The following is a 13,804-nucleotide window of genomic DNA, read 5'->3' as shown; positions in this document are numbered from 1 at the left end:
CCGGGAACACCCCACAAGAGCTGCAGTTTTGGAGATGCTCTGACCCAATCGTCCAGCCATCACAATTTGGCCCTTGTCAAACTCGCTCAAATCCTACACTTGCCCATTTTTTCTGCTTCTAACACAGTAGTTTTCAAGCCTGTCCTGGAGGCACCCCAGCCCTGCACATTTTGTGTGTCTCCCTCATTTATCACTCAACTCATCAGCTTTTTTGTAGAGACTGCAAGAACTAAATTGGGTGTGTCTGATAAGGGAGACATACAATATGTCCAGGGCTGGGTGCCTCCAGGACAGGGTGAAAACAGCGGTTCTTTGAGGACAAAATGTTCTCATCTCATTTGTATATCCCACCCACTAACAGGTGCCGTTATGTAGAGATAATCAGCGTTATTCACTTCACCTGTCATAATGTCATAATGTTATGCCTGATCGGTGAATATATATATAGTATGTGTGTGTAATTATACATAATAAAAATATTTACATATATTAAAAATAATATAATATAATAAAAAAAAATTATTTCATATGTATTATATCTGTGATTGCAAATCTTATTTAGAAATACTATTATTATAGTAAAACTCAGCATCTCAGGAATAACAATGAACATATTCAGTTAGCACATGCTGCAAGCATTTAATATAATTCAACTTTGATCCTTAAGCCTTAAACTAAACCGATTTAGTTAAAAATATGCAAAAAGTTCCTGTGTACGTCAGTAGAGGGGGCGTGGCGACGAACGTCACTGTAGCCACGTAATCAGGGAAGTAGGAAGCGCTGCGCACGCCCTTCAGCGCAGAAACAGCAGAGTGAGCATAAACTTCATCAACTGTCATCATATTAAACTGATTTAAGGGTAAATAACAACAACTCTTATAATTAGTTAGCGTGTCTTGTTTTCGTTTGCAAGCCCGGATAATGTGTTGCAGTTGTGTCATTCATTTCAGATTGAATTAAGTTATTTGTATTATTTTAACAACTGTAATAATGCCATTATGGTCATGTTTATATCTGTTAGCCGGCATGTTTTATTGTTCAGTTGTTCATTTATAATGCTGGGATATATTACTTGGACACAGACAATTTACTCCTGGCTGTTTAATTTGGGATTGATTGATTGGATGGATGATTGTTGTTTTTATTACTGCAGTTTTTTAATGGAGGTGTGCACTTTAAATCTCAAACTTTAAGATGTAATGTCATAGTGTGTGATCCTGTTGTAAATGTGAAAGCAGAATATCATTTAATTGAAATGAAACTAAAGTGATTTAAGTTGCATTGAGTTGTTTATGCCTTTGTTTTCAGAGATGGCTCAGTTTGAGGAGGTATCTCAAAAGTCCAAGCTGCATCCAAAGCCGGAGGGGCTGACGTTGCAATACGGCACGGCTGGATTCCGCACTCACGCCAAACATCTGGACCACATCATGTTCCGCATGGGGCTATTGGCAACTCTGAGGTCCAAAAAGACTAAATCCACCATTGGAGTCATGGTGACTGCCTCCCATAACCCAGAGGTAAGAAATACACCCCTGTGTGTCCAATGCACTGTGCGATTTCACTTTTCCGAGGATGTTGCTGCAATGTTATCATTTTTTCCAGGAAGACAATGGGGTGAAGCTAATTGACCCCATGGGGGAGATGGTGACAGCGGTGTGGGAGGAATACGCCACACAGCTAGCTAACGCCGAGCAGGACTCTCTCCTCAAAGCACTGGAAGATGTTATTGAGAAAGAGGACATCAGCATGAGTGAACCAGCGAGTGTCTATGTCGGCAAAGACACCAGGTAAGCCTGGCTTCTGTTTACACAGCACGCAGGTTAACAACTGTCACAATAGAAAGCTTAAGAACAAGAGAAGCTACCAAACCTGAAGACTTCATAGTGGTCAAGCCAGTAGATCAAGTCACAAAAACTGGACATGTGATTAAATAGCTTTTGTAGCTGAAAGTAATCTTCTCGCCATCATCATCATCAGGATTTATTTTGGTCCTCATACACATTTATCTATACATTATTAACTTAGCCTTAGCTTATTATACATACACTTTCTTTAATTATAATAATAATAAGCATCACTACAAGGTTTAATCTATACAAAAACAAGTTACTTAAACCAATATTTCCCAAAACCTTCATACATAACTAAAGGTTACACATGTTTCAGACATTAATATGGTTGTTTGAAGCATTACATAAACAGACATATAACTTAAAAAATGTATAATTTGTTTAAGTAATTATAAGTTTAAGTTATAAATTTGCAAAGTCAACTGCACTTTCTTAATTCCTTGTCACAATTATTTCACCCCTTTCACAGATATCCATCTGTTCTCTATCCATTTGTCCTATATATATATATATATATATATATATATATAATTTTTTATGTAAACAGTTTTTAACAAGTTTGGCTCGCTCTCATTTCAATCTGCCTTTGAACACATTTGGGAAGTAAATTATGTGCATAATACATTTATTTTAAATAATGCAATTTGATAAATAATATGGTAGTTTATAATCATCGGCTCTATTTACTTTCCTTATTGCTCTCATGTGTAAATTGGTGGAATGTAGTGGATCAAATATATAGTTTAAGTGTAGTGTTTTATTTGATTACACTTTATTGCGATGATCCACTTTAGAAATTCTAATATCTATAAGTAACTTTGCTACTAAATGTCAACTAACTCTCATTAAAGCATTAGTAGACTGTTAGTAGAATAAGTTGACATGTAGTTGCAAAGTTACTGATAGTCAGTAGAATGTCTAAAGAGGACTATCAAAGTAAAGTGTTAACCTTTTATTTCTCTTCATTTGTTTTATTTAGACCAAGCAGTGTCAGTCTCTCTCAGGCTGTATTGGATGGCGTTTCCAGTTTGGGAGGCAAAACTCATGGTGTGTTCACGAGTTCCTTACGATACAAAACTTATTGACATGAATTGCTTTGCTTGAAGCTAATTTTACAAATTTAAAGTAGTCGTGCCTTTACATTATTTTTTGGAGTGCAAGTACAGGTGGTTTATCCTGAGATATGACAGTACAAAGGTTGATGAATTGTTCTGTTGATTATTCTGTGTTGATCATGGGTGTGTGTTTCTTTTTAAGACTATGGTCTGGTCACCACTCCCCAACTGCATTATATGGTGTGCTGTTGCAACACAAACGGCTGCTACGGCAGTCCCACTGTTGAGGGCTACTACCAGAAACTCTCCCAGGCTTTCCTTCAGCTCACCCAGAACGTAAGAGCAACATACACGCTTCTGCGTGATCTTCAAACACTATAGTGCCCCTATAATGCTATTTTAAAGGTTCCTCGTTTTGTTTTCTCATGATATACATGGCAGCGTCACCTATTTTCTCACAGTGTCTCTCTAAACCCCTCCTCTCCTTGAGCTTACTCTGCTCTGATTGGTCAGATGGCCCAGTCTTTTATGATTGGTCTACCACTTTATCAGAAACGAAACATCTATTACCAAATCTGGATTTCAGCTCCTCAGCACTTGATACACAGTGATACGAACAGTAATGATGGTGTCAGTTTTAGTGTATCAATCTGAGCCTTATCCATTGGAAGTGCAGGCAAAGTTGGCAAAATGAACCAAACTCTTCCAGGCCTCAGTTGAAACTGCTGTGTTTGAGGCCGGGTTAAAGTAGACGTTTTATTGCCGGCAGCCAGTATTACTGACGACTTGTTCCAGGCAGTTCAGAAACACTTCTTTGTTTTTGGGACACAATAACTCAGACCTTTGCAGACCTTTTACATTCACAAACAGCTATATTACGCACTATATGAAAGTTAATAACCGAAAAAGCATAATAGGGACACTTTAATGATCCTGTTTATTTCTAACATTAAAGCTGCACTATGTAATTTTTCCATCCACTAGAGGTCGCCTATTCAAAACAAAGGCATAGTTTGATGACGCCACGTCACATTTGAGCGCAGAATCTTGGGACATGTGGTCTTCACCTCACAGCCGGTGGGAAAGAATCGGGATAGGACTCGGGCAGAAATCATGTTCATGGATGTGATTATTAACATTACTGTAGTATGAAGCAGAAGCAGGCGCGATTGTTAATAAGAAGAGCGCAACACAAGCCTCGCAAGCAATGGGACCTTTATTATGACATAGTCGCCGGCGGGGCTTTTATTATGCCACTTCCACTCCTCCTCTCATGAGTATGAGGTAACGCAGCTCTGTTTATCATATTAGATACATCTGAGTGTGTTGAAAATGATGTTATGACTACTCTGTGCGTTTCCTTAGCGGGTGGTATGACACTTGTTGCACACTGCAGTGAGAGTAAAGCGTTTCTGCAAAAAAACGGAAACCGAGGGTAACGCAGATATGACGCAATTGACAGGCGACTCCCTCACACGTCCCGGATCCTTGGTTAAAATAGCAATTTTCTCTCGATTTACAAATAGTTGGAAACATTTGGGATATTGTAAGTACTCAACTGAACAAACTATATAACACTGGCCTAGTGGTTTTTGGATATTTTACTGAATTTTTTTTACATGGTGCACCTTTAAGTGTTTCCCTACTTGCATTCCAAAGGTCCCAAATCGCACCGATGATCAGAAGAAGATTCTAGTGGATGGAGCCAATGGCATCGGTGCATTGAAGATGAGAGAAATGGAGCCGTTTCTACGCTCCGAACTTCAGGTCGTGCTTTCAAATGATGGCAGCAGCGGGAAACTCAACCACTTGTGTGGAGCAGATTACGTCAAAGTCCAGCAGAAAGCTCCTCAAGGTCTGTCAGAACTTTTTGAGGGGTGAAAATACATAAGAAAATAGCACCTCTGATCCCAGCTGGGAAAAAACTTTCATATGAGATTAAATATCTGTGTTTGTATAAACCGTGACAGTTCATCGAGTTTATTTTACAATATATTGAGAAAAGTCTTGAAAACACTCAATTATCTGTTCATACAGAATGAACTGAGAAATCTCACTTTTTTTTCTCTCCAGGTGTGTGTATGGCTGCGGGCGAACGCTGCTGCTCGTTCGATGGCGATGCCGATCGCATTGTTTACTATTACGCCGACTCTAAGGGCCGCTTCCATCTCCTGGACGGAGACAAGATCGCTACTCTCATCAGCACATATCTCAAAGAGCTGCTCACACAGGTTCTACACACACACATGAATAAGCTCTAGAATGAAATTGCCACATCCAAATTTAAATTTGGACATTAATTTTGTCTGTGTGTGTGTGTGTTCAGGCTGGGTTGAATTTACAGATTGCTGTTGTTCAGACAGCATATGCTAATGGGAGCTCAACTCGCTACCTTGAGGACGTCATGAAGGTGATGTTAGAAATGTCTTGTTACTATAGTACTCTCCAATTCATAGACAGTGTTTTGAGATGTTAAGGTGACCTTTGACCTCTCCACAGGTCACAGTATGCTGTACGAAAACAGGAGTGAAGCACCTACATCATGCGGCGCAGGAATATGATATCGGAGTGTATTTTGAGGCCAATGGACATGGAACTGTGAGTTCACTGCAAAATAATGCCATTTATGAAAGCAGAATCATGCGTGAATATTAGCTAAAAGTATTGGTTGATAGGTTTTGATTTGTACGTTCAAAAATGGCAGACGCACTCTTGTAAATTGTGAATTGTAAATAGTAAATTGTAAGCTGTACTTTTTAGACTTTAGATGATACAATTTAAAATATAAATTTTAGATTTTAAATCATTTTGACCCTGCAAAGAATATGAGCAACAGGATATGATATCATGCTTAAGGAATTGTGTTGTAAATAAATAATGAATTGGGTTATATTTTCTAAATGTTAAACTATACCGGCATCTACTTCAGTCTTCCATGATGATGCAAATCACAAAGTTTCTCTTAATTTCAGTTTGCATGCTTGTATTTAAACTTGTATGGATGTGAAACTTTTGCATTTGGTCCATGTTTGATTTAGTTCCTCTGATGGTCAAAAGTCTTTTCACTGTGAAAATTAGCTGGTCTAAGTTCATTCAGCAAACTTCAGTCCATCAAGACATCAATTCTACACATGTACTTATGCGATTGGTCCATTCAAACTGACATTTGATTCAGCTTTGTAGAGGACCTATTATGCTTTTGTACATTTTCAGCTTTCTTCAGTGTGTAATGTTGCTGTTTGAGCATGACAAAAGCACAGTCACTCCAAAGTGAGTTATTCTCTATATCAGTAATAAATAAGCTCTGTTTCTGATCTTCCTGAAACGTCACCATGTTCCTCATTTAAACAATTCCCGCCCAATGAACACACTAAATAAATGGAGTGAGGCCTGGATGAGTTCTGTTAGCAGTTTGTTGAAACTCGCAGTTATGGTAAGGGCCATTACATTTCCCAAACACGCTCAAAGCAGCCGACCAATCAGAGCACATTGTGCTTTTTGGAAGGAGGGTCTACAACAACAAGGGCTTTTTTGGAAAAACACCTGTAAAAGGATATAATCCTTTTGATTATAATAAGCTGGTGATTATTATTGTTTTTTTAATAGTGTTTTTTTCTTCTTCCGATGATGATATGTGTCAGGTTTTGTTCAGCAAAGCAGCACAGAAACAGATTTTGGAGCTGATAAAAGACCCGAACAGCAACGACGAGAAAAAACGTGCGGTAAAAATCCTGGAGAACACAGTCAATCTGATCAACCAGGTATAAAGACATACAACATCAAACTATATCATCAGATGCCTTATAGATATAATAAAATTAGGTGCAATTTTCTGTACGTGACTCTCTCGTTCTCATCCGCAGACGGTTGGAGATGCTATCTCAGATATGCTGGTGATTGAAGCTGTGTTGGCCATCAGAGGGATGTCTGTGCAAGACTGGGATGCAATTTACACAGACCTGCCCAACCGCCAACTTAAAGTCACGGTGTGTACTTGTGTGCGCTTTGTGAGGGTTGAGTGCATGTGTGTGTGTGTGTGTGTTTTAACGGCTGTACTCTGCAGGTTTCAGACCGGCGTGTCATAAATACAACAGATGCAGAGAGGAAGGCCGTGACTCCAGAGGGTCTGCAGGAGGCCATCAACTCGCTTGTCAAGAAGTACAAAAACGCTCGGTCCTTCGTTAGACCATCTGGAACTGAAGATGTGGTCAGGGTCTATGCTGAGGCTGACACACAGGTACACACACACACACACACACTACTGGTGTCATTATGCACACTTTCTTTGCATATCACTAGGGAGCTGCCTAATAGTCGACCAAATGTTAGTTCATGGGAAGAGGCTTGGTCAACCAAATTTTAGTCGTTTTGGTCGCCGAAAACAAAAAAAGGTCAGGTGGTACAAGTTGGAGCTCTCTGGTAATTAATTATGAGCTCTACAAAGACTAAAAAAATATCTGGTCTGGGGCAGCCCTAGATATCACAGTATATTTGATTGTAATTGCAATTTTGATGCGTTTATTTGCAGGAAAGTGCTGATAATCTGGCTCATGAGGTCAGCTTGGCTGTGTATCGTCTCGCTGGAGGAGTCGGAGACGAGCCTAAACCTTTACGCTAATCACACACACATTCATGCATGCAGTCAATGACAATCCATCCTATCAAATAATGTCAAAATTATAAATACTGTAAACAATTTTTTTGTGGTACTAACACGTTTTTTGAAGATGACAAATGTTAATAGTTTACTCTTGTACTGTATGAATGACCAACAATCTTTATAACTGGAAGTGTATGACTATGTGGGAATGTTAAACCATGGGGAAATTTCCTCACACTCATTTCTTCTGACAAAAACTGTATAAAATGCATTTACCTGCCATCTTAATAATATAGGAAGAAATGACAACTACTGTCTGTTTGCAAGGTTTGGTGTCACCAAGGCTGAATTTACTGGATAAAAACGACAATAATACTGCAAAATATTATTAAAAATGATAATAACTGTTTTCTATGTGAAATATATATTTTAAAAATAATTTATTGTGATGATAAAGCTCAATATTCAGCATCATTACTCCAGTGAGTCACATGATCCATCAGAAATCATTCTAATAGGCTGCTGCTTAAAGAATATTTCTTATCAATGTTGAAAACAGCTGTGCTGCTTCATATTTTGGTGGAAACTGATACATTTTTGGATGAATGGAAAATTTGAAAGAATGGTGTTTGTTTGAAATAGAAACCTTTTGTTAATGTAAAAGTCTTTCAGTAACTTTTGATCAATTTAATATATTTATATTTATGCATTTGGCATACGCTTTTATCCAAAGCGACTTACAGTGCCCTTAATTTAATGCATCCTTGATGAATAAAAATATGAATATTTCTTTAAAAAAAATCATACTATCTCAACTTTTGAATGGTAGTGTATGCAAACAACATGAGACAGCCTTATTTACTAAATAAAATACAGTTCAGGTGAATTAGATCTAAAATGTAAGGCATACTGGACTGTATATAGCATCGTATGATTTTAAACTGATATTTTTTTTAAATCTATAATTAAATAAATATTTTAGCACCATCTTTTTTTTTGTGCTGTAAAAAGTGTTTTGTTTTCATATGAAAGCATTGATTCTCTTTGTGTGCCATATAAGCATTTCGGACACAACTGTACTAAAACATTTGGAAAAACACAAATGCTGTGAAATCAAGCTTTATTTGTATTTATGAATCAGATGACCCACAGTTAAACACATAATACATGCTGTTATAGCAGATTAGTCAAAGCACAAAGGAGGTAGTAAAGGTGAGAGCTTCTTTGTCTCTGGTTACTTTTCTCAGTTACGAACTCTGGAGGTTTGGGACGAGGACTCTAATGCAAGGGTCTAATTCAATCGTTCTCATCTGCGGCGCCAGAGATGGTGATGGTGCGTTCTTGTGTGTCCCTTTGAATCGTGTCCTCATCTGTCTTAACTGTTCTGCAACCAAAGACAAATGGGCATTAGCTTCTGGAACATCAAGAAACATTCACTTGTTTTTTAATTGGCTATTAACTTGCAACGAGGATTTTGTGTAATATTATAGTAGAGCGGTTTACTTGTACCTAATGAGGACCGTCTTCCTCTCCGTCATCTCCACAGCCTGTTCATGGTTGAACTCCTCCACAGACTCGTGATGGTTGTGGTTGACTATTGAGCTGCTGGAGACCATCTTCTCTGAGGCGGCCGAGCTCAGCGCTCCACTGACCCCGGAAAGGCTGCTGACCATTCCTGCGCTCACGCTCATGAGAGACAGACCGCTCACCATGCTGGATAAGCGACTGTCTTCTCCCTCTATCAGCTTCCTGCAGAGCCACAGCAAAATGAGTTACAAAAAAAGGGAACTTCTATATAGAACAGTGGATTTCTATACATTTTATGAATAGAGTCTATACATTTTTCTAGTTAAGCCAACCTCTAAAATATAAAAAATTGTGAGTATTTTTTGATTCCTTATCCTTAATCCTTATTCACTAAATCACAAACATGGGGCCTTCAAATATTGTGGACAATTGGGGGAAACCTGCCAATATTTAGAATTTGAGATTTCTTGACAATTTTTAAGTAACTAAAATTTGAAATGTCTTAAATAAGTGCAAAATACTTTTTTTTTTACTGTTTAACAGGTTATTTCCATTTGTTCTAGTGATAAAATATGTTTATGAGCTGTTTAATTCCTAACATTTAATTTGAAATTAATTAAAAATAAATCCATACAATTATCCCTTGGTGAGAACCCCTAAAAAGGTTCCATATGAAGCACATGACAGAAGCACATGACCTTATATTATAAACATGGGTAGTTGACAAAAACATATGCATTGAACTATGTATGTAGCGAACTATGAGCAACTGGTCACTATTTCCCCCCCACCATTTTTGGCTTTTTTGTTTTTCATTTAAATAGAGTTAGCATTTTAGTATCTCTGGTTCCATCGTCCTGAAGTCAGTTGGTTAAATGGCTGAAATAAGGTCTGTGGAAATCAGGTCTCGAGATGTTTTTACATCTTATTCTACGACATAAATATACAACAGTACCCCCATGTAATTTTTTTTAAAGCTTTTACTTGTCTTGAAAAAGTTGTTTGCTAAAAAGTGGCTAAATGGGACTAAATAGGTTGTAGGGGACAAGTCATCAGTCGAACAGGTAAACTCATCTACTCACTCTTTATGCTAACTTCCAGATTGGCCTTCAAAAATACATTATCCAGCACTGTATTGCTCGTTCAAGGTGTCATGGCAGAACTGCAGTACCTGTATGTGGTGATTTCAATCTCCAGAGACATCTTAACGTTGAGCAGATCCTGATATTCTCTCAGCAGCAGCGCAATCTTCCCCTTAATAGACTTCAGTTCCTCCTTTACAGTCTCTATACGGATCTATGACACATGAATTAGTGAGATATTAAAACAAACTTGATATTGTGAGTGTAGCTTGCTCATGCAAAACTCTTAAGACGTTATGAGGGGTTTTAGCATGTTGCTATGTGGTTGTTAGAGCGTTTAGGGTGGGTTTTAGAGATGGCCCAAGACCAAAAAAAAAAAAAGGCCACCGCAGATCTCAATGATATTCTGCATTTAAAAATCTATAGTTTATAAGTTTGACTGGCTGCATTCAAAATGGCAGACTTCCCTATAATATCCACTCATAAAAACTCACATACTCTCCAAGTAATTACTTGATGGTTCCATGCACTAAAAGAATCTTTTCGTATGCGATTTCGGACCCAGCCATTGTGACGTTCTCTTTACATTGAAGGAGGCGTTTTTACCTGTAGCTCATCCTCCTCTTTCCTGTATCTCTCTAGGGCTTCTTTCATCTGGAGCAGCAGTGCCTCATTCCTGTTTTTAAGAGCATCCAGTTCCCTCTGTTTGTTCTGAATCTGCATACGCGGAACACATACGCGTTAAATGATAAGGCCGTATGGTTTGGTGTTTGCGTTATATGAGTCACAGCAGAAGAAAACACCATTCCCCACACCTCTTTCTTTAAAGCAGTGATTTCTTCTCTGACGCTTCTCGCTGTTTCCATGTGCCGTGATGTTGCTTTGTTTAGATCTTGGAACTTCGCTTTGTACCAGGCGTCCATCTCCTAGTGAAGACCAGTTGGGATAGACATGTGAGCACTGAAGGTCAGTATAAGGGATGATGAGGTTTATTTGCGGCCTGTCCTGATTACCTGCAGGTTTTGGGCGGCGATGCTGTCATATTGAGCCTGGATCTGTTTGAGAGCGGAGGCCAGATCGGGCAAAGCGAAGGCCACATCTACCTTAGACACAGATCCATAAATCTGAGCCATCAACTCCTCGATTTCCTGACATACACAAAATGTTGATTAGGAAGGCAATTTAACAACATCCTTTATTGATTCAATTACTAACGCATTACAATGAATTTTAGCAATCTTATATAATGATATGTAAATGGTCTGAACCTTTTTGTGAATCCTCTGTAGGAACTCGAGCTCCACTTCTAGGTTTTCCAGTCGTTTTTCCAAGGCAATTCGGGAGGATGTGGCTGCATCCACATCCTAGTAAACAGAGGAAGTTTGAACACCATCATTATGTAAATCCAAGTGATGTTACACTTTCTGTATTAAGTTGGACCTTACCGGTCTGAAGGCTTCGATCTCAAGCTCCGCCTTCTTTCTGGCCTCCAGAGCCTCCTCGTATTTGACCTTCAGCATTTCCAGCTGACCTGCCATGGCACCCTTTGCTGCTACCGCCAGGTCCTACAACGGCACAGAGGCAGATATCATGGCGATCCTTGCTAGAGATGAGTGAGCGTGTACATGTGTAAGTGAGTCAGGCATAATCGCCCTGCGGTCCATCTCTCACCCGCTGGACTTTCATCTGGTCAGCAATCCTCCTCAGCTCCCTCAGCTGCTCCTCATAGAGCAGTCGCAGGCCGGACGGCTTCACATAGTGGCCCTTGATGGCATCAATTTCTGCCTCCAGCAGCTTGTTGCTCTGCTCCAGAGAACGTACCTGCAACAACCACACCAAAACTCACAGGGCTGTCTTTAAAATGGGCACCATAGAGAAACCATAAGAGGGAGTAGCAAAGTGTCTTACCTTCTCGATGTATACAGCCAGGCGGTCGTTCAGGGCAACCATCTCCTTTCTCTCACTGGTGCGTGTGCTGAGGAAAGCCTGGTTCTCAGCAGCAGCAGCGTCCAGATCCACAGCACCTCCTGCGACCCCCAAACCCATGCCCAGACACAGCGTTCCCATACTAACACTGCTGTAGAGGGAAACAGAACATACATTTACAACAAAAAATTATTTTTAACTAATTTGTAACACTAAAGGGTCCAATTCTCACTATGAACTAGTTGCTTATTAGCATGCATATTACTAGGATATTGGCTGTTTATTAGCACATATTAATGCCTTATTCTGCATGACCAGATTCTACATCCCTTAATACCCAATACCTAAACTTAACAACTACTTATTAACTATTAATAAGCAGTAATTAGGAGGTTATTGAGGCAAAAGTCGTAGTTAATAGTGAGAGTTGGACCCTAAACTGAAGTATTAAAGTAGTATAGCCACTTTTATTTTGGTATCATTATCGTTTTTGTAAAACCTTTGAATTAGATTTTATTTTTTATATAATTTAGTTTTTTTTTTTAAATAGGCCATTCCATTTAATAAAAATATTTTGTGGATTTAGTTTTAGTTAACAAATTTTATATTATATTATATTATATTATATTATATTATATTATATTATATTATATTATATTATATTATATTATATTATACAGTGGTGGCCAAAAGTGATGTTGGAGGGGATATGCTAATTGTTTTTAATGACCCATTAAACCTTTAAAATGTGAGGAAAGTGTTTTATATATATTTTTAAATATTTTAAATATGAGGGAAGAACAATACACTAAATTTGATTAAGGTATTAACCAGAAATTATTTGGCAAAAAAGGGTCAAACTACAGCTACAGGTTTTATTTTACTGCAAAATAGCACAGAAAAATAAAATCTCACCGGAAAAAGCATACATTGACTAGACCTACAACATCATCAGTTATTATATTTCGTTGGTTCTCGTTTTTGCACGTGTTCACATTTTTTTGTATGACAGCCGGGCCAAAAATGGTTTATCATTGAGTTATCACAAATAAAATCTCCAAGCATTATAGCTACAATACACAATTATGCTTAATATTAGATTTAACACTAAATCTTTAACAATTTTGAATTATATTTGAATATAGGGCAAAAGATGTCGGTTTTCCTAGAGCGGACATCTCTTTTTAGCTTACCTGGTCATGCGTGATCTGCGGGATCCGGAGAGCGCCCTGCGCCCAAAAGTGCCGCTGCGGGTGTAACTGGCGGAGCGGTGGCGAGCGGCCCCTCGGGTGGGCGACGGGCTGGACACCCGGACCTGGAGCGTGGAAGACGAGGTCAGGGCACCCTCAAAGTGACGGCGGTAAGATGACATCCTTTCTGGGCTGTGACTCATGGTGAAGGTGATGGTCTTTGCGCGTCTCCAAAGATGCGACAGAAGCGTTCAGTCCACACTCATTCATGAGGGAGCTTTATACCTGCTGTCCGGACGAGGAATGTCGAACCTTAGTCTGACACAGAGTCGAACCCTTCTCTGAACTATCTGACGGGCCACCGCGAAGGGTTTTACCGCGGTAAAAATAGAAGAGTGAGCTTTCCTAATGAAGTTGGCAAGCACGAGTCCCTTATTAATGACATTTTCTGTATTAAAACTGTCTAAAAACTTAAGATTGAAAATACTGTATGCTGAATTAGGCTATCATAAATTGTCGTTATGGAGTCACTGGACTATTATGGTCTGGAAACAAACAAACAAACAAACAAACA

At 38.8% G+C, this 13,804-nt stretch overlaps 2 protein-coding genes across 3 annotated transcripts; one reads left to right on the top strand and one right to left on the bottom strand.

The window, feature by feature from the left end:
- Positions 1 to 747: 747 nt before the first annotated feature.
- pgm3 (phosphoglucomutase 3) lies at positions 748 to 9,281 on the top strand. Of its 2 annotated transcripts, none has more exons than XM_079816697.1 (13): positions 748 to 812; positions 1,309 to 1,517; positions 1,603 to 1,787; positions 2,830 to 2,897; positions 3,108 to 3,241; positions 4,565 to 4,760; positions 4,979 to 5,136; positions 5,232 to 5,315; positions 5,405 to 5,503; positions 6,547 to 6,666; positions 6,769 to 6,891; positions 6,969 to 7,142; positions 7,434 to 9,281. In XM_079816697.1, exons 2-13 carry the CDS (start codon positions 1,311 to 1,313, stop codon positions 7,521 to 7,523), a joined length of 1,638 nt encoding a protein of 545 aa, XP_079672823.1. In that variant the 5' UTR covers positions 748 to 812; positions 1,309 to 1,310; the 3' UTR covers positions 7,524 to 9,281. The 2 variants fall into 2 exon arrangements, with proteins under 2 accessions (XP_079672823.1, XP_079672822.1); XM_079816696.1 differs by having other exon boundaries at positions 759 to 859.
- ngs (notochord granular surface) lies at positions 8,802 to 13,433 on the bottom strand (the record flags this gene model as incomplete). Its single annotated transcript, XM_079816347.1, has 11 exons — positions 8,802 to 8,889; positions 9,015 to 9,254; positions 10,204 to 10,328; positions 10,721 to 10,831; positions 10,930 to 11,040; positions 11,128 to 11,262; positions 11,383 to 11,478; positions 11,560 to 11,679; positions 11,786 to 11,935; positions 12,023 to 12,191; positions 13,234 to 13,433. The coding sequence occupies 11 exons, from the start codon at positions 13,431 to 13,433 to the stop codon at positions 8,802 to 8,804; spliced, it is 1,545 nt and encodes a 514-aa protein (XP_079672473.1).
- Positions 13,434 to 13,804: the final 371 nt, after the last annotated feature.

The sequence above is a fragment of the Gobio gobio genome (assembly GCF_949357685.1).
Source record: "Gobio gobio genome assembly, chromosome: 5".
NCBI classification, from domain to species: Eukaryota; Metazoa; Chordata; class Actinopteri; order Cypriniformes; family Gobionidae; genus Gobio; species Gobio gobio.
The sequence above is the reverse complement of the archived record's forward strand: the minus strand, read 5'-3'. Positions and strand labels throughout refer to the sequence as shown.